Source organism: Bos javanicus, chromosome 17 (assembly GCF_032452875.1).
Source record: "Bos javanicus breed banteng chromosome 17, ARS-OSU_banteng_1.0, whole genome shotgun sequence".
Classification (NCBI taxonomy): Eukaryota; Metazoa; Chordata; class Mammalia; order Artiodactyla; family Bovidae; genus Bos; species Bos javanicus.
The window spans coordinates 54,001,343-54,021,919 of NC_083884.1; the positions used below are offsets into that span (position 1 = coordinate 54,001,343).

Consider the following 20,577-nt stretch of genomic DNA (forward strand, 5'->3'; position numbering starts at 1 on the left):
GCAAACTGAATTTTCCGATCTCGTTGATGCACCATACAACTGTCCTCCAAGCTCCTCGCCCGGGGAACTACATGTTGTGTAGATCATTTTAGCTGGCTGGGATTAAATATTACACAGGTTACATTATCTTGCGATTCTTATCACAAAATGTTTCTATCAAACCAGTGTGGTAAAATCCATTAGGATGATTCCACCTCACAGCGACCCTCCACTAGCCCTTCACAAAAGACAGCCAGACTGCATGTCCATCCTGAGGTTTCTGAAGGAAGACATGAAGGAAACCAGCCAAAGGCACTGAGGCAAAAGACTCTTAGGAGGGTTGAATGCTTCTCCTGACCCCACCACACCCTCTTTTCACAAGGCTGGCTGATAAGCATGTGGGTGCCTGCGTGTGTGCTCAGTCCTATCCAACGCTTTGCAACCCCATGGACTGTAGCCTCCATCCTCTGGCCCATGGAATTTTCCAAGCAAGAATACTCGAGTGGGTTGCCATTTTTTCTACTCCAGGGGATCTTCATATACACACATCTCAAAAAAATAAAAGGGATTACTGGATGGGACAAACCGTGTTTATTATAGTCTAGGGTTTATAAAAAGAGATTGGAAAACACATGGAATTAGAAAAAAACAATTTAAACAGCAAACACTGGTAAACACAGCACATCTGTAACTACAAGGGGGGCAAATCCAAGTGGAAGTTTGGCTAGGGTACATGGTTTGGGGCATGTACTCGATCGGAGGTCTTTCCAGCTGAGCATGAGAGCCCATGGATAGAAGCACACCCAGTACTGACTCCTGTCAGGACGACCTAGTATCTGTATCCAAGCCAAGCAGATCCAGCCCTGAGGAACCGGAGCATGTGTTCAGCACAATGTGCCAATGCCCTCTGAAACAGAAGGTGGTCTAGCAGAAACTGTGGAGTCACAGCATTGTAATACGATGACGAGAGAAGGAAAGTAAACAGGGAGTCACTAAGTATCACTTAAACTCACGTTGCCATGTTCAAGAAAGAAAATAAAAGGCAGGCAGGAGGAATCAGCATTTTCAAGAAGCCAGGTCTGCACACCCCGCTGATTCTCAACAGTAATGTCAACACACCTTAGGAGGTTCAATTATGAAAGTCATCAGAGGCTAATTTGCAGGGTCTTTTATTCCAGAAAAGGACCTTTCTGCTCTCAGGTGGGTTACGGAAAGCACCAGGCGTGCTTCCTGGCTTCCCTTAGAGGGAGCTGTGGCCCTGGAGATCCAAATGCTGAGGATGCAATTTCTGTAGCCAGAGCAACAATGCTGCAATGCAAAAGCAGATGGTGCAGCCTGAGTGTTTGGAAACTTCACTCACTAAAGAATCATGTTCCAGAGATATTGTTAGTCAAACTCAGCACAACTGTTGATTTGTTCTGCCCAACTTTTTATGAGGAGGCTCTAACTCCTGTCTGAGCTTTGGTTTGAGAGGTTCATAGGAAATTCAACTGGGGTGATAACATGATCATATCAATACTGTAAAACTGGGTTTATTTGAGGAAAACAAAAGATTTCTAGAAGCATAAAGTCACATCAGCACTTGCCAGAATAACTCCCGCCCACTTCCTCACCATCCAGAGGAGTCTCATTTCGGGTCACAGCCTAAGCTGCAAGAGATGCTAAACACAAATCAAGTTTTTAACAATGCCTTAGTCCCGAGAGATTGAACTGAGAGGCCACAGCGTTTCCACCACCTTGAAGTTCAGGCGTCCAGTATCTTTGAGATCCTTGAGCTTCAGGCAGAGAAGAAAAGGAGGAAATGCCCACTGGACCCAGGTCTGGGGCAAAGCAAGATGCTTTCCTGTTTCCATTCCTCAGGGACAGTCATCTTTGCAATGGAATAATGTTGCAGCTGGAAGAAAAAAAAGAAAAGAAAACAGTATGTAAGTTTGGTGGCTCCGTTCAGGAAGATCAGACGTGATCCCTTCTGAGCTCTTCACCTACGTGCTTTCCCGTTCATTCAACACAAACACCCAGTTAATGAAAGACCCAGAGTGACCAGGGCTCCCTTCATCTCCACACCTGCAATCTCAATCCTGCCAAAAATATTCATCATGAGTTGCTACAGGTAATCTGGAAATTCCCTCCTTCCCCAAAGACCCCACCTCCTGCCTACAGCTTTATGTCTAACAAGCATGTGACGGACACTGCAGTGTGAATGGACACAGATACTTTACCCCAGCAGTCCTTTTCCCGCCCAGCGTGTTGGCACGAGTCTAAGCTGGTGTTTCTCCCCTCTGCGCATCACTGTCACATTCAGGGGCTTCTGAAAGGAAAATAAACTCATTTTATGTTCAGCCTCCTTAGCATTCAAAGAGATTCAGGCTAGAAGGCTGGGATACTGGGGTTGGGTGGGGGAACGGTTTTTTGTTTTTTGCCCACCAGATTGGTAAAGAGGCTTAAAAAAAAAAAAATTCCTTTTATTTATTTATTTGGCTGTGCCAGGTCTTAGTTGCAAGATGTGGGATCTAGTTGCCTGACCAGTGATGGAACCTGGGCCCCCTGCATTGGGAGTACAGAGTCTTAGCCACTGGACAACCAGGGAAGTCCCAGGATGCTTATTCTAAACATAATTTCTGCAACTGGCGAGAATGTGGGGGACATGGCACTCTGGGGGGAGCCAATGGGGCTACAGATTTGGTACCATCCTCCTGGAGAAACATACCTCCCCAACAACAACAAAATCTTTAAAAGGTATCTTTTAAAGATATCTTTTGCAAAAGGACAAGATGATAAATAAACAAAGCATTCATCCCGGACTGTTCAAAAATTTCAAAAACTGAAAACACCCAAAATACCCCTCAATAAGGTATTGTTTAAATATAGTGCAGTGAATAAGTAGGTTTAGTAAAAATAAAACAAAACCAGTGAAGCATGAATCCATCTGAATATATGTCCTAAAAGGTCCCATATGTTATAAATCAACTATATACTTCAGGGACTTCCCTGGGGGTCCGGTGGTTAAGAATCTGCCTTACAATGCAGGGGACATAGGTTCAATCTCTGGTTGGGGAAGCAAGTTCCCACGTGCTGCGTGGCAGCTAAGGCTGCTCGCTGAAACTACAGAGCCTGTGCTCTGCAACAAAGTCCCCGTGTGTCACAACTAAGACCCCAGGCAGCTAAATAAATTAATTAAAAAAAATAAATCACCTCTTCTTCAATTATTTTTAATAGAAATTTTGAGACTTCCTGGTGGTCCAGTGGTTAAGACTCATTCCCAATGCATGGAGCTTGGGTTCGATCCCTGGTCAGGGAATTAGATCCTGCATGCCGCAACAAAGATCCCAGGTGGCCGCAACTAAGACTCAGTGCAGCCAAATAAATAAATACATATTTTTAAAAATAATAATAAAGTATACAATTCAGTGGGTTTTAGTATATTCAGAGATTTGTCCAACCATCACCACCTAATTTCAGAGTATGTCCATCACCCAAAAAGGTACCCCGTGACCATTAGCAACCACTCTCCAGTCCCTCCTCCCCAACCCCTGGAAACCACCTCTCTACTTTCTGTCTCTATGGATTTGCCTCTTCTGAACATTTCATATAAATGGAATTCTAAAATATGTGGCCCTTGTGTCTGGCTTCTTCCACTTAGCACAAATCCCTTTAAGGACTGTTACTGTTACAGCCTATCAGTACACCATTCTTTTTTTACGGTTGAATACACACTATTTTTATTATAAAGAAATATTGTTTTAAGATTTTTTTTTCCTTTGAAAATACATGCATTTGATCCAGAAACTCACCTTTAAAAACTTATCTACAGAAACAGAGATTTGTCTACAAGGGTGTTAATTTCCAAGTTTCCATAAAATTGGAAACTCCCTAAATGTCTAACAATAAAATGCTATGGGGTTAAAAAAAGATTTTTTTTTCCAATTCACAGAGCAGACCATGGAAACCCAGATCCGTGATTCTCAAGCTGAGCTCTGGTTCTAGGAGGACCCAGGGCCCTGAGAGTGTGAGACTGCCCCCACCCCACCTCTAGCCCATCCCAGCAGTTCAACTTATCTGTTTGATATATTGGAATTCCCCAGGAAATTTCATTTTAAAGAATGAAATTTCTTACAAAGTGTTCAATAACTGCCTTTGTAAAAAAGGACTCATGCAGTATTATTAACTAGAGTAACCATGCTGTGCAATATGGAATATAGTAATACTCTCTTGGATATCTGAAAGTTGCTAAGAGAATAAATCTTAAAAGTGCACATCACACACACAAAAAACCCCTGTAACTACTATGTATGGTGACAGATGTTAACTAGACTTATTGTGGCAATCATTTCCCAATATATACAAACATTGAATTATTATGTTTTATACCTGAAAATACTACTCATATAATGTTATATGTCAATTACACCTCAGTGTTAACAAAAACAGATCTTTTAGCTATAAATAGCCTAAGACTATATCTAACTAGAAGAGACAGATTAGAAACCAGTAGCTATTATGAGTAACCACCAAAAACTGGAAACAACCTAAATGTCCCACGCTGGGAAAATGGATGAAGAGTCTGGGGGTCATTACGCAACGGATTACTACTCAGTGGTGAAAAGGGATGAACTACAGTGCACATGCCAGCTTGGAAGAACCGCAGATGCAGGACGCTGCGTGAAAGTACCAGACTTACAGGACTTTTTTTCAGCCGTGCCACATGGCACGCAGGGTCTCAGTTCCCTGACCAGGGATTGAACCTGCACCCCGTGCAATGGACGCACAGAGTCTTAACCACTAGACTGCCAGGGAAGTCCCTTAAAGGGCTTTACACTATGCAGTTTCACTTATACATTTTGGAAAAGGTAAAGCCACAGGAGTGGAGCAGAGATCCGTGGTTTCCTGGGGATGAGGCATGGGGAGAAGTTAACTACAAAAGGATGAGGCCATTTTGGGTTGCGGAACTGCGATGTATCTTCATTTGGTGATATTTACATACACATACAGTTGTCAAAACTCACAGTACTATACACTGAAAAGGGTGAATTCTGCTGTGGGTACATCAGGCCTTAACTTAATCAAAGCACCCAGTAGCTCTGAACACCAATGCACAAAGAACCCATCCCTGGAAGGACACACAGGTGGAAAGCAGCTGCCTTTGGAGGAAAGGAAATGAACCTGGAGGAGAGGGAGGTTTCTCACTGTTTTTTCCTTCTGTTTTTGCCATTAGTAAGTATTACCTCTTCCAGGGGGGCAAAAAAAAAGAGACATATTTACAACACAAAGCAGTAACAATGAGCCCAGATAACTACAAAGTTTAAAAGTACTGTCACATGCAGCAAGGTACCCAAGAAACATGAGTAAACTCTAACACCCTAGCAAGCTGGGGAGGTGGGGTGGGGAAGAAGGAGTGAAAAATAGACTTTGGTAAAAATAACACAATGTGTCATCTCTAGAAACCTAAGATGATGATGGGACAGTAAAGAGATGACAAAGGTATAATGCCACAATGATAAATAAATGCTTCGAAATTCTTTCCTTCTAGAGTTAAAGCCTAATTCCTTTCCTTTTGAGTGAGGACTGGACTTAGCTGCTTCTAACAAATAGAAGACAGTGGAACTAACAGTGTGAATCTTCAGAGACCGAGTCAGAGAAGGTGCTGCTGTCGGCTCTCTGCTCTCACCTGGACTGCCCACTCTGGAGAAGTCAGCTGCCAGGCTGTGGGGGCACGCGAGCAGCACTGTGAGAGGCCCATGTGCTGAGGAACTGAAGTCTCCTGCTAACAGCCATGTGAATGAGGCACCTTGGACACAGATTTTCTAACCTCAGTCAAGCCCTCAGATGACGGCAACCTCTGCTTACATCTTGATCACAACCTCATGAGAGACCCTGAACCGAAACCACCCAGCTACACGACTCCTGGACACTGCCTGACCCCCAAACTGTATGAGCTAATAGATGCTTGAAGCTTCAAGTTGCTGAAGTTTTGGGGTGATTTTTTTCACTCACCAATACACCTTCTCTGGCAAAGGGTTAAAGGGAAGCAGAGCAGGACAAATGGATTTATTCTAGGGAACCCCAGAAAGGTTCCAAACAAACAGACCAAAGAAACAAAGAATCCCACGTATAAGAATTATATAACAGATGTGGCAATATAAAAGAGTGGGTAAAGTACTAACTTTTCAATACACAAGACTGGAACAACTACTATCCATTTGGGGAAAAAAAATATGTCTGGGACCCTGCTTCATACCATTGACAAAAATTAATTTCAGATGAACTATGAATCCAACAGAAATGAAAACATATGTGCACACACAAACTTCTATAGAATGTTCACAGAAGTATTACTCTATAATAATGCCCCCAAAGTGGAAACAACCTGAATATTCATCAACTAATGAATGGATAAATAAAGTATGGCCTATCCATACAACGGGGTACTATTTGGTCATAAAAAGGAATGAAGTATTGACATATGCTACAACATGGATGAATCTTGAAAACACTACATTAAATGATATATATATATACCACTTAGTATATATATAAGATATATCACACCACATATGTGTGTGTATATATATACAGTATAAATCACATACTGTAGGATCCTATTTACATGAAATATCCAGAACAAGCAAGACTGTACAGACAAAGAGTAGTTTAGTGGCTGCCAGGGGTTGGTATGTATGGGGAAAATGGGAGTGACTGCTAATGGGAATGAGGCTTCTTTCTGAGGTGATGAAAATGTTCTAAAATTGATTGTAAAAAATAATAAATAAATAAAAATTTAAAAAATAAATAAAACTGATTGTGGTGATGGATGCCCAACTCTACGAACAGACTAAAAATGAGTGAATTATGCATTTTAAATGGGTGACCTGGAAGGTATGTAAATTGCACCTCAAACTGTTATAAAAAAAAAATAATAAAAGATACATGCCAGATGGATTAAAGAAAAGCTAAAAAAAAATAAAAGCACTAGAAGAATTTCTTTAAGCAGATATAAGCCATAAAGTGCAAAACTAATGAGTTTGACAAAAATCAAAATTATAAACTTTCACCTAAGCACAGACTGAATGAAGGGGTCAGTCAGTGTGGAAATGAAGGCCTGACCTCTAGCAGGGCACCGACACTAGCCGACTGCTTCTTGGCCCGATGCCTGCCAGAAATCAGGGGGATAAGCATTCTAGGCAGAGGGAACAGCCCATGTAAAGGCCCCGTGTGGGAAGGACTGTGCTTGAGTAACAGCCCCTGAGGGCAGCTGGCCCGCACCCCGGCCACAGCTCCTGCCCCGACAGTTCCAGGGTCGCTGGCCAGACACCACGTAGCCTCCAGCTCACCCCCTCGCTGTGCTGGACCACACTGCCGATGTTCTGCAGCGACTGGAAGTTCTGGGTGTTCACAGAGCCGAACTCTAGAATCTCATCATCCACTTGCAGACCCTAAAGAGAGAAGAGAAAACAGGAAGTCAGGAGAGCGCTTCAGTGTGCTTCTGGTGCTCTTCACCCTCTCAGACAGTCCTAACTTAATGCACGCATTTTCAGTGGGAATCTGCTGTACAGCACAGGGAGCTTAGCTCGGCGGTCTGCGGTGACCGAGAGGGGTGGGATGGGAGTTGGGATGGGAGGGAGGCTTTAGAGGGAGGGGATATATGTTATACGTATGGCTGATTCACTTCATTGTACAACAGAAACACAATGCTGTAAAGCAATTATACTCTGATTTTTTTTTTTTAATGAGCATGTTTTCCACCGAGAAGAATGGCAGGCAGGAAGCAAAGAGGTTAGGATTTAGATACACTGGGCAGGGAGGGGCAGCGCATAACTGGGCCAGCTCCTCCAGGGGTTCCTCCAGGCACAGAGTGAGCAAAAGGTGGCCGGCCAGGTCTGCCCAGTGCCTGATGAAAGCTGCAGGCCTTGAGGAACATGGGGCAAAGCTCTCTGGGGGTCCTGACCCAAGTGCGAGGGCAAGGAGTGGCAGGCTAATCTGGCTTACTTTGTTCAGGAGTCAACATTTAGACACATTTGCCCTAGAAGGCCCCATTCGAGCAGCCAGGGGCACAACGCTGACCCAGGACAAGAGTGACCCTGTGGTTCTAGAACACAGATCACAGTTCCTCCATCCCTTCTGCAAATACTCGTCACGGGCTGACGACAACTCTGTACCAGATGCTGTGTGCACAGTGGTGGATAAAACATGTAACTCACGGTCTTACGATCACTAAAGATGACTGGCAGGGCCCAATTCCACCTTCTAGAAGCTATGTGTCCTGGCAAAAAGTACTTCAGGGGTTGAGGCTTTTCCCCATGGGTGAAATGGTACCTACTCCAGAGGGTGGCTGTGGAATTCAGCATTAATTGCAGCTCTACATAAAAATCCGTATGTCACGTTCACAGAGGCATCATTCATAATAGCCAGAAAATGGAAACGAATTGATGAATGCATAAACAAAGTGTGATCTATACTATAGATATTGAGTATAGACACCACACTATACTCAGAAAAAGGAATGAAGGTGAGAGAGGGATAAACTGGGAGATTATACACAACTATATATAAAATAGATAACTAATAAGAACCTGCTGTATAGCACAGGGACCTCTACTCAGTACTCTGTAATGGCCTCTCTGGGAAAAGAATCCAAAAAGGAGTGGGTGTACGTATATGTATAACTTCTTCACTTTGCTATACACCTGAAACTAACACAACACCATAAATCAACTATTCTCCAATAAAAAGCTCTAGAAAACGAAGAAGGAATGAAGTTGACATACATGCTCCAACACGGACAGACCCTGAAAACACGATACTAAGACGGAGAAGCCAGACACAGAGGACCACACATTGTATGATTCCATTCACTCGTATGTGAAATGTCCAAAATACGCAAATTCATAGAAACAGAAAGCAGACCGGTGGGTGTCAGGGGTTAAGGGAGATGCGGGGTTGAGCTGTAATGCCTAACTGGTTTCTTTTCAGAATAATGAAAATACTCTAAAATCTGACTCCTAATTGTTAGTACACCAAAAGCCACTCAATCATATATGTACCTTAAATGGATAAAAGTTACGGCATGTGACCTATATCCCAATCACAGCTGTTAAAACTTGTCAAAACACACCAGGCGAGCTCACTTGGCAGGACACGTGTTGCAAAGCAAGGGCTCAGTACGTGGCAGCTATTGTTGTCACTCTCCCGTCTGTTACTCAACGCCCCTCGAGAATCAGGCCCAGGAAGAGCACCTCCTTCCCTCTCTTGGGACATCTATCGCCTTCCACCTTGTGGCCCAGGGTTTCCCTCATGGCTCCTTGAGCGGGCAGCACAGCCTCACTCCTGCTGGCCCTCCCTGGTGTCTGCTGCCCTGGAGACAGTGTGGGTCTATCTGTCCACAGTGCCCCAGCCTCAAGGCACCCTCAGAGCGTGGGCTCAAGGAGTCAGCCCTGGCTTACTGCGATGCTGGCGGGGGAGCCGGGGCTGATGCTGTTCACTTTGGCGAAGGCCTGAGCGGGGCTGAGGCCCTGGCTCTGGTCGCGGCTCAGGGCCTCCCTGTGGGCTTCCGCCAGGTCTCGGGCCTGCTTCTCCTTGTCGCGAGCATGCAGCTGGTGCAGGGCGTCTTCTACCTGCTTCATCACCGCCTTGTGGTCGTTCTGCAGGCCTGAAGGAGAGTATCATATCAGGGGCCAAGAAAAGACAGCAGAGGACATGAGACATGCCCCCAACATTCATTCACTAAATATTTAACGAGTGCTTATTATATCCCAGAGGTTGAGCCAGACGCTGAGGACTCATCTACAAACAAGACAGAGGGGCTGCCCTCGTGAAGCCTACAGTCCCGCAAGGAGAGCCGCCAAGGGATGAGTGATTACAGTGACACCTGATGACCACGATGTGAGCTGACCCGCCCACGGGCCCTGACCTGGCTGTCTAGAAGATCAAGGAAGGCCTGCCAAAGGGAGCACCATTTCAGTGGAGGCCTGAAAGGTGAGCAGGAGGGACTCGTCCAGCGAATCCATGGCCACAAGCTCAAGCGTACACAAGGAGCAGCGCCGTGAGCAAGCGACCAAGTGAAGCAGGCTGGAGCCAAGGAGGACCTCACTTTTCTCTTAATGCTTCCAGAAAATGCCCCATCTAGCAACACATGACTGGTGGTGTTCAGCGTGGGAGAGGCAACAGTGAGAACAGCTGGAAACCAGGAGTTTGGGGATGAAGTCCTCTGATTCTTTTCAGTATTGCCAGTTAACTCAAAATGTGTGGAACAAACGCGACAGTCGAGTAAGCTGTCTCTGCAGGCCAGTCCATCAGAGTGGCTAGGATCTGGGTAACTTTTTTTTTTAACCTAAAGACAACTTATACCAAAGCATGCTGCAGATAGAGTCAAGATTCACATAGGTAAAACAGAAGTCATCAAGGGGATAAAGTAGGACTTCCCTGGTGGGCCAGTGGTTAAGAACCCGCCTGCCAATGCTGGGGACACGGGTTTGATCCCTGGTCTGGGAAGATTCCACGTGACGTGGGGCAATTGAGCCCATCTGCCACAACTACTGAAGCCCACGCCCCTAGAGCCCATGCTCGGCAACAAGAGAAGCCACTGCAGTGAGAAGCCAGTGTACTGCGACGAACAGTAGCCCTAGAGAAAGCCCGAGTGCAGCAACAAAGATACACTGCAGCCAAAAATAAGTTAACTAATTAAATTTTTTAAAAAGTGGGAAGAGTAATGAGATGATAAATTCCCTTCTATTTGATAGGCCCTTGTAGAAATCATTGGTTGCCTAGCTGTAGCAGCATGAAAAGTGGCCCCAAGGAAGGATGTTCACATCCTAAATCCAGACCCTGTGAATCTGCTACTTGACATGGCAAGGGAGGCTGTACAGGTAGGATTAAGTTAAGGGTCCTGAGATGGGAGGCTATCCTGGATTATTCAAGTGGTAGCCCAGTGTGATCACAGGGATCTTTATCAGTGAAAGAGGGAGGCAGGAGAATGAGAGAAAGACGTGATGACAGACTCAGTAATTGGAGAGAAGTGACCAATGGCTTTGAAGATGGAAGGGGCTACAAGTCAAGGAAGGTGGGCAACTTTTAGAAGCTGGAAAAGACAAAGAAATGAATTCTCCGGAGGGAACACAGCTCTGCTGACACCTTGATTTTAGTATAGTGAGACCCACATGGACATCTCACTTCTAGAAATTTAAGATAATACATTTGTGACTTTTTTAAGATTTTTTTTTTTTTGATGTGGGCCATTTTTAAAGTCTTTACGGAATTTGTTACAATATTGCTTATGTTTTATGTTTTGGTTTTTTTGGCCACAAGGCATGTGAGATTTTAGTTCCCCGACCAGGGATCAAACCCACACCCTCTGCACTGGAAGGCAAAGTCTTAACCACTGGACCACTAGGGAAGTCCCAATTTGTGTGACATTTTAAACCACTAAGTATGTGATGATTTGTTACAGCAGAAACAGAAGTCAAATAAACTACCCAACCTCTATTCACTCTCTCAGTTCCTTGATAATAAATACACACATACATACTATACTGTTGTTTAGGTGCTAAGTCATGCTCAACTCTTTACAATCCCATGGACTGTAACCTGCCAGCCTCCTCTGTCCATGGGATCTCTCAAGCAAGAATACTGGAGTGGGTTGCTATTTCCTTCTCCAGGGACACACTATATACACCTATATACATAAGACATTTTATTTAAGATAGCAATACGCCCATTGTGGGGTACATTTCTTGCAGGCAGGGGAGCCTATAAGAGAAAAGCAGAAATTGATGCAGGACGTGGGCATGGGACTTGCAGGACAGATCTTTAACAGGAGGTGTACCAGCTGGCATAGGAGCTTGTGTCCTTCCTACCTTCTTCCTTCCCTTTCTTCCTGCCTGCCACATGGATATGGTGACCCTGAAGATGAACAAGATTTCCTAAGGATGGCAGAGCCTGGGTTTCTGAAGACCAGCCCTGCATGGCCTACCTCCAAATGTCTTTACTGAGGGACTCAGCAATTTTCTGCTTGAGTGTCCATAGTCAGGTCACTATAATTAACAGCAAAACATACTTCCTTACATGTAACTGATTTGATTGGGATTGTAAGCCATATCTGCCTTGGGTTTCTGTTGTTACTGCAATAAAAGTTTCCACAATTAAGCAAGATTCCTAAAAGTAAATGAAAAATGAAACCACAGGACTTCCCTGGAGGTCCAGTGTTGTTAAGACTCCATGCTTCCAATGCAGGGAGCATGGGTTTGATCCCTGGTCAGGGAACTAAGATCCCACATGCCACATGGTGAGGCCAAAAAATAAAACAAATTAAAAAAAAAAAAGGATTTAAAAAAAAAAGAAAAATGAGACTATAACTATATACCCCTAGAGTCTATCCCATTCCCATAGTTCTCAGTCCCTCCATGGGGACAAGGAGATGATCCCATCAAGGGAGAGAGAGGAAAGCAGGTAATATGGAATACTGGTGACTTCTTTGTGCCCTATACACCTCCTGCTGCAAGGTAGGGAAACATCCCCAGCCAAGGTCACTCACAGACAATGTTGTGCCTTGCAGTTCGGACTTGGTACAGGTCCACATCTGCCCGGGGGTAGCCCTCGCAGTCCACCAGTGGCTCATTCATCCCGATGCCTTTTTGCTGGAGGGAAGAAACAAGGTCAGAAAGATTTTACAGGTATGAAGTCCTCGAGCCCTCTTTCCCCTGACTGCTCCTCTGCAGTCGTGATAAAGGTGCCAGTGACCACGGCGGCCATGTACTGATCACTTCGCACAGACCAGGCCTTCTCCCAGGCCCTCCCACCACTGCCCTTGCAGGTGGGCACTATTTTTTAACTGACTTTTAACAACACCAGTAATGCGTGGACCCACTCTCTTTTCTGACATTAGAGCAGTACAGATAAAACTAACGACTCCTTTGAGCATCACCCTCAAGGCCAGTTGCTACCTCAACTCCTCCAGACCCTCCTTACTATGGGCAGCTGACACCTGGCTGGTGACCTTGGAGGTTAGAAGTGGGTAAAAACCCCCAAGAGCACCCAGCTGAGGCAGAACTTTGGTTCTCCTGAAAATAAAGAGAGATCTGAAGGGACCTTCAAACAGGCCTTTCATCCCTGGAAGGATACACTGATATTACCAGTTGCCATCTGGGGTAGAGGAAAGGGGTGGCTGGGGACAGGGAAGGGAGAGAGACTTTCCATCGTATATCTTATTGTAAATGTTGAATTTTGACCATGGCAATGTATTCCCTATTGAAAACAATACATTTGTTATCATGTTTTGTTTCTTTCAGCTGTGCTGCATGGCTTGTGGGATCTTAGTCCCCAATGAGGGGCTAAACTCACGCCCTCGGCAGTGAAAGCACAGAGTCCTAACCACTGCATCACCAAGGAATTGCCATTTTCATATTTTTAAAGTCTTTTCCTACCTAAATCAGAGCATGGTGCACAACAGCAATGAATCATATTATATGACATACAGCTGGGTTTTTGCAGACTTTGATTTCAAGTTCAATTCGGCTACACACAAGCTGGGTGTCCTTGGTTAATATGTCCACCTCTCTGGGCCTCAGCTTCCTCAATTATAAAATGGGAACAATGACACTCACCTCACTTCACACCTGTTCTGAGAATTAACTAATTGACCTACATAGGGTGCTTAGCACGGTGCCAGACACAATCACAGAGTGTTGAATAGCAGCCCCCAAAAGATATGTCCCAGTCCTAGCCCCGAGAACGTGAACATGACCTTCTTTGGAAAAATGATCTTTGCAGATATAATTAAGTGAAGGATCGCAAGAAGAGATCTTCCTGGATTTCAGGTGGCCCCTACATCCAATGATGGGTATCCTGATAAAAGAAAGGAGAGGGAAAGATGGGACAGAGAGATGCAGAGAGTAGGCCATGAAGACAGAGGCAGGGATTAGAGTGACACTGCCACCAGCCAAGGATGGCCAAGAGCCACCAGAATTTAGGAGAGAGGTAGGGAATGGCTTCTCCCTAAGAGCTCCAGAAGGAATCAAACCTACCAACTCCTCATTTCACACTGCTGGTCTCCACAACTGAGAGAGGATAAACTTCTGCTGTTTTAAGCCACCAAGTTTGTGATCATTTGTTATGATGACCCCAGGAAACTAATACACACAGAAAGTAATAAATGAGGGCTGTAATGATCAGCACAGAAACCAACTGCTGAGTGTACACAGGTTCCAAGAGGAGAGATTCCATTCACGTCTCTCCCTCTCTTTCTGAAAGCCTCTGGGTTACACTTACTGTTTCTGTTCATGGGGAAGGGGGTCTTGTATACTCCCTTAACCCAGGACTCTCTATAGATACGGTATAAATGTGCCAGGGGCTAAATATCTGTATCTGCCTCCTGTCTGCTCACAATGATTAAGAGTTGACTGGCCTTCCTGATTGCAGTAAGGCAATACCGCATCAGAGACTGGTTTCCAAAGTTGGGACCCAGGCCACTGGCAACTCATATACAAGGCATTTAATAACCCTGAATCTAAAATACTTATTCCCTTTCCAATTATCATCAACCCTCCAGTAGTCAAGGAAAAAGTCTCCAACTGGTGTTGGTCTTCATATTATCTCCAGATCACTTGTTATATCTGGGCCTCTCCATTTTTTTTAACAGCTTTATTCAGATATAATTCATACACCATGCAATCCACCCATTTAAAGTGTACAACTCTGAACTTCCCTGGCAGTCTGCTGCTGCTGCTAAGTCGCTTCAGTCATGTCCGACTCTATGTGACGCTACAGACGGCAGCCCATCAGGCTCCCTTGTCCCTGGGATTCTCCAGGCAAGAACACTGCAGTGGGTTGCCATTTCCTTCTCCAATGCATGAAAGTGAAAGTGAAGTCGCTCAGTCATGTCTGACTCTTAGCGACCCCATGGACTGCAGCCTACCAGGCTCCTCCGTCCATGGGATTTTCCAAGCAAGAGTACTGGAGTGGGGTTCCATTGCCTTCTCCGCAGGGAGGCCTGGCGTGCTGCAATTCATGGGGTTGCAAAGAGTCGGACACAACCGAGCGACTGAACTGAACTGAATTGAACAGTACAAGAGGTATACAGACACAGCATCCTGCCTGCAGTAGAAAAATAACTAAGGTGTGAGAAATAGCTGGCATAAACCACTTGAAAGCACAGGTTCTGGATTCCCTAGTCATAAGATCTAAATTTCACCTTGTGACTTCCGCTTTCTGACCCCAGAGTAACATACCAATTTCATAGAGCAGTTAAGAGGATTCCAGGATATAGCATACACATAAACCAGCTCCCTTCAGGCACACAGTCAGCACCCAGTAAAAGGGTACCCTGGCCTCCACATGATACTTCATCTTATAACCATCACCTACATTGCACTTCATCCACCCTATATAGAATGTAATTTCATTTACTCTTCCTCGGCAAATTGATTTGTGGTTTTATGCTAGATGGCTTAAGAAAAACTATCCATTTCGGAGCCAGAGAGACCTGAGAACTAACCCCCTCACAGCCACTTCCGACGTACATGACCCTAGGCAAGGGTTTGCCCCACTCTTGGCCCCAGTTTCCTCCTTATACAATAAGGATAATATGCCTTTCCTGTTACGTTCTTACACCAGTGGCATCAGCATCGCTGGGAATTTGCAGAAATGCAGTAGCTGTTCCCATACACCCGTGCATCACCAGAATCTGAATTTTAACAAGATCGCCAGGTGATTCGCATACACATTAAAGTTTAAGAAGCTCTAAGGTAAAGTGGTTACAGGACATCTGGTAACTGTACAACAACGACTGATGACAGAGATGATTATCACCCTGCCTCTGCAAATGTATTAGTCCTGTGATTTCAGGCAGGTTTAAGTAATGTCTGTTTCTCCATCCCTAAAATGGGGGAAATAATAGAACTCACCTCAAAAGATTGTTGGGAGGATTAAATGCGTTAACCAATGTCAAGCGTTTAACACAGCTCCCAGTGAGGGCTCCATAAATGCTTGCTAGAACATCTATTCGAATCGTTCCTAGTTATTCACGTTATTTGCCTCACTGCCCGGCCTGGGGCCGGGTCAGGAATGCGTTGCGGCGCCTCCCAGGCCGCCCGGGAGCCCAGGTCCCACACTCACGCTCTCCAGCACTTCATAATTGGCTTTGATCTGGGCCTCGATCTCCTCCTTGCGCCGTATCAGTTCCTGAACGTCGCTGACAGTTACGCCACTGGCCTCCGGGGAGCCCCCGCTCTGACTCCCTGCCTTCTCCGACATTGTGCACGTCTGCCCGGGATCTGGAATAGCTGGTTTCCAGGCCGCGGACGCCCGAGGAAACTGTAGCTACGGCTTCCCGCGCGGGCCAAAACACCTCGGCTGTTAGCTGGCGCCCGGAAAAGCAAAAAGGTGTGGTTTTGTCTGTGGGGCGTGGTCACCAGAAGCCACACCCTGCTGGAACACGTGGTCCTGTGGTAACTCTTGGCGGGGAGGTATGAAGACGGGTGGATTCCCAGTCCCACCCAAGCGCTGGCCCAGACCAGGGCATGAAGAACTCTCCCTAGTTAACTCACTTTCTTTTCTCATTCATTCAGCTATGTATTGAGCGCCTTCTGTATGCATGAGGCAGCGCACTGTGCGTGACGCTCCATTTCAGCTCTACATCTACACAGTCCTTGAGGGTTTACAAAATATTCAGATTCCTTATCCCTGGTTTTACAAAGCCTATAAGCGTGGGTTCGAATCCCGGCTCTTGCCTCTTACTGCCAGTAGTGACCTAGATAAATCACTTCACTGAGCCTCTGTTTCCTCATCCGTGAGTTGGTTGGCTATTGATAGCAATCTATCTCATAGTGTTGACATTTTGCAAACAAATATTTATTAAATGCCTCCTTTGTGTCATACACGGTCCTAGGTGCTGGAAGGGCAAAGAAGTGAGCGCTGGACTCAGTGCGTCTCATATTAAGGTCTCTATAAATATCAGTAAAAATAGTACTGATGACAACAATAATATCAATACTAATAATTTATCAAACACAACACATTGCACTGTTCTAAGGGCCCTATATGTATTAATTCAACAAGTTTGGGACTCCCCTAGTGGTCCAGTGGCTAAGACTGTGGGCTCCTAATGCAGGGGGCCAGGGTTTGATCCCTGGTCAGGGAACTAAATCCCACATGCCTCAACCAAGAGTTTACATGTGGCAACTGAAGAAAAGATCCTGCATGCCCCAAAGAAGATTTGAAACCCAGCACAGCCAAATAATTCTTTTTTTAATTCAACAAACTCATAAACCAGGATTATTATTACCCTCATTTGACAGCTGAGAAAAATCATCTCAATGACTCACTTGCCCAGCTAGCAAAATAAGCAGCCCCAATTTGAACCCAGCTTAAGCAAAAGGTGACACAACCTCTTAACATGTTCCCGCTGACATTTTGCACTGAAAAAGACACACCATCACGTACCTAGTAGTCAAACATGTTTGCTCTGAATCTAGTCATGAAAAACAAACAGACAAACCAAATTGAGGGACATTCTTCAAAACAACTTGGCTGAACTCTTAAAAAATGTCATTATTGTGAAATATCCACACAGAAGCTGGGCAATCACATAGATTAAAGACTAAAGGGACTTCCCTGGGGGTCCAGTGGCTAAGACTCCACACTCCCAGTGCAGGGACCCCAGGTTCAATCCTTGGTCAGGGAACTAGATGCCACATGCTGTAACTAACAGTTCACATGCTGTAACTAAGACCTGGCAATGCCAAATAAATAAATATATTTAAAGACTGAATAGACACAATTAAATGCAATATGTGAACCCTAGTTAGATCCTGGTTCTCTAAAAAAAAAAAAAAAGACTATAAGACATCCTTGGCACAGTTGGGGAAATTTGAATATGGGTAATATAGTACCAAATTTAGTTATTATATTAGCATATATTAATATATATAGTAGTATATATTAATATAACTATATTAGTACCAAATATAGTTCAATTTCCTGATTTTGATACTTGCATTGGGCTATATAAGACAATGTCCTTAGAAAATACACTCTGTAATATTTAGGGGCAAGAGAAGTAACTTATTTTCAAATGGTTCAGAAAAAAATCTGTATATATATTTGTAGATAAGAAAATGAAAAAAATGTGACAAAGTATAAATAATTGGTGACTCTGGGTAAAACATATAGGAACATTCTTTGTATTATTGTTGCAATGTTTCTGTAACTTTTGAAATTATTTCAAAATAAAACGTTGCTAAAATAATCTCTACATAGAAAAAACTAGAACCAGTTACATTAGGCCTCCTACATTTTGTTCAATTACCTAATCACCATTTTTCTTTTTTGTGCGCCAGACGGCAATGAAAGTGCCAAATCCTAAACCCCTCATCCACCAGGGAACTCTCACCTCAGGTACCACTTTTAAATAAACATTTCTAACACGGATGCAAGAAAAAAAAAAAAAGAAAGGAAACAAAGGAAAAGACAAAAGAAACACAATAACTGCAACATATAATCTTTGAATTTTTAAAAATAAAATTAAAAACACAGCAGCTTTAGAAGACATTTCTGGGACAATTGGTGAAATTTGAATATGGACTTTATATTAAGGTGTATATGTGTGTGTGTGTGCTCAGTCATGTCTGACTCTTTGCAACCCCATGGCCTGTATGTCGCCCACCAGGCTCCTCTATGAGATGTCCCAGGCAAAACACTGGAGTGGGTTGCCATTTCCTTCTCCATTACAGTATATGGATATTAAATTTCCTCAGGAAGTTAATGGTATTGTGAATGTGTTAGAAAAATCTTATTCAAAAGAGAGGAATGCTGAAGTGTTTAGAGGTGCAGTATCATGGTTTCTGAAACAAATCTGCAAGTGGTTCAGGAAAAAAAGCTATGCATACAAACATGTATGTATACATCTCTGTATGTATGAAAACAGAGACATGGAGAAAAAGAGGGACAAAATGTGACAGTAGGTAAATCTCGGTGAGGGTATATTGGGTGTTCACGGAAACTATCTTGCAACTTTTCTAAGGTTTGAAATTTTTCCCAAAAAAAGGGAGGGGAAAAGATTCTCGCCTTTACAGTCAGAAACCAGAGCTATTGTTTAAGTCCCTATATTATATTGTTATTGTCAATGTTATTATTATAATGACGTAGATCCTGTCCCTTCTACTGCCTCCATAACTCTCAAAGCCATTCCATCACCTCCTCCTCTGCTCTCATGCCATCACCCCAGATTTCTGAGGGCTCTGAATTTTGTCTCAGCTTCTCGCTGTCCCTTTCATCCATTCTCTACACAGCAGCCAGAATAACCAACCCAAAGAACAACACTGTCACTCTGATGCTTAAAAGCTTTTAATGGCTTTCCAGCACCTTCTCTTATCTTTCAAGACCCTTCTGATCCCTGCTTGCCTTTTGACCCCTAGCCCACCTCCAACACACAAAGTTATTTCCAGCCACCCTAAACTGATAGCAGTTTCTGGCCCATTTATTTATTGCTCAGTCTCTCTTAGCACTGGGTCTTAGCACCTGCAGATTCCTTCTCTAAGACATTGTCTCAGGCCAGGCTGGTTTCAGCTTCTCCTTCGAGATCCATCCAGCTCAAATATCACCTCTCCTGAAAATTATTCTCTGACCTACCTCAGAGCTGGACTGTTCAGTGCGTTTCCATCTGCTATCCTTAATGCATGTTCACCTGTGTGTTCCACCTACTTAGGACTCAGAGGATGTGGACTGAGGCTTAGCCTCAGTTGTTTGACTAAGTGAGTGGGGTTTTTGTTCATTTGGGGGGTTTTGTTTGAGGGGGGACTTGGGGGCCACCCGCACCGCACAGTACATGGGATCTTAGTTTCCTGACCAGGGATCAAACCCGCACCCCTTTATTGGAAGCTTGGAGCCTTAACCACTGGACTGGCAGGGAAGTCCAAGTCAGTGTTGAATCAAGGATTCTAAGGGAACCAACAGGGAGAATAATCTGCTCCTTCCCCATTCCGATTGTTCTACAGGTTAAGCTTACCTGCGGTGGCCATAGGCAAACAAGAGAGCCTTTGCTTTACAAAGCTGCCAAGATCTAGGGGAACTTAAATTGTCAGCCTCTTCCAGACATCCATGTCTTTCTCATTTTCATTTCAGGAGGAGGCCAGGAGAAATGGAATTGAGATAAAGACCTAAGAGCTACCTACAATACCTGGGTGGTCACAATCATACTGCCAGCCTCCAGGACTCTGCAAATCTTCCATATTTTCCATCTGCCCTGGCCTACTGGGAACCAGAAGTCAATTACCCTCAGTTCCTGCATCTGTAAACCAACAGGCTGAACTCTAAGGTGTTTTGGTTTTTTCGTTTTTGTTTTTTGGCTGTACTGCAAGGCTTATGGGATCTTAGTTCCCAGACCAGGGATTGAACCCAGGCCCTCAGCAGTGAAAGCATGGAGTCCTAACCACTGGACTGCCAGGGAGTTCCCAAAAATAAAACAATTTTTAAATCAATGGATTTCACATAAAAATTCACATTTTCAGCTGCTCTTGAACAAAATCTGGTGAAACTGGGCCCACATTCCCGCCAGGGATAAACGGCTGGAGCTGAATAATCATTGTCCTTGTTGCCAAGGCATGAGCCTATGAC

At 44.4% G+C, this 20,577-nt stretch overlaps 1 protein-coding gene across 1 annotated transcript; it reads right to left on the bottom strand.

Annotated features, from left to right (window-relative positions):
- Positions 1 to 555: 555 nt before the first annotated feature.
- PSMD9 (proteasome 26S subunit, non-ATPase 9) lies at positions 556 to 16,289 on the bottom strand. The gene is made up of 6 exons (XM_061384740.1): positions 16,081 to 16,289; positions 12,503 to 12,605; positions 9,417 to 9,622; positions 7,308 to 7,409; positions 2,199 to 2,287; positions 556 to 1,873 (listed from the first exon to the last, which is right to left on the bottom strand). The coding sequence occupies exons 1-6, from the start codon at positions 16,216 to 16,218 to the stop codon at positions 1,846 to 1,848; spliced, it is 666 nt and encodes a 221-aa protein (XP_061240724.1). The 5' UTR covers positions 16,219 to 16,289; the 3' UTR covers positions 556 to 1,845.
- Between the last annotated feature and the right edge of the window lie 4,288 nt (positions 16,290 to 20,577).

What these genes read in the sequence shown, in the direction of transcription:
- PSMD9 (XM_061384740.1), bottom strand. Translation starts at nt 16,218, where the DNA reads ATGTCGGAGAAGGCAGGGAGTCAGAGCGGGGGCTCCCCGGAGGCCAGT. An exon ending in TGCAAGGCACAACATTGTCT is followed by an intron (nt 9,623 to 12,502) that starts GTGAGTGACCTT and finishes ACTCTCCTTCAG; the next exon opens with GCCTGCAGAACGACCACAAG. An exon ending in GCGGGAAAAGGACTGCTGGG is followed by an intron (nt 1,874 to 2,198) that starts GTAAAGTATCTG and finishes TTTTTCTTCCAG; the next exon opens with CTGCAACATTATTCCATTGC.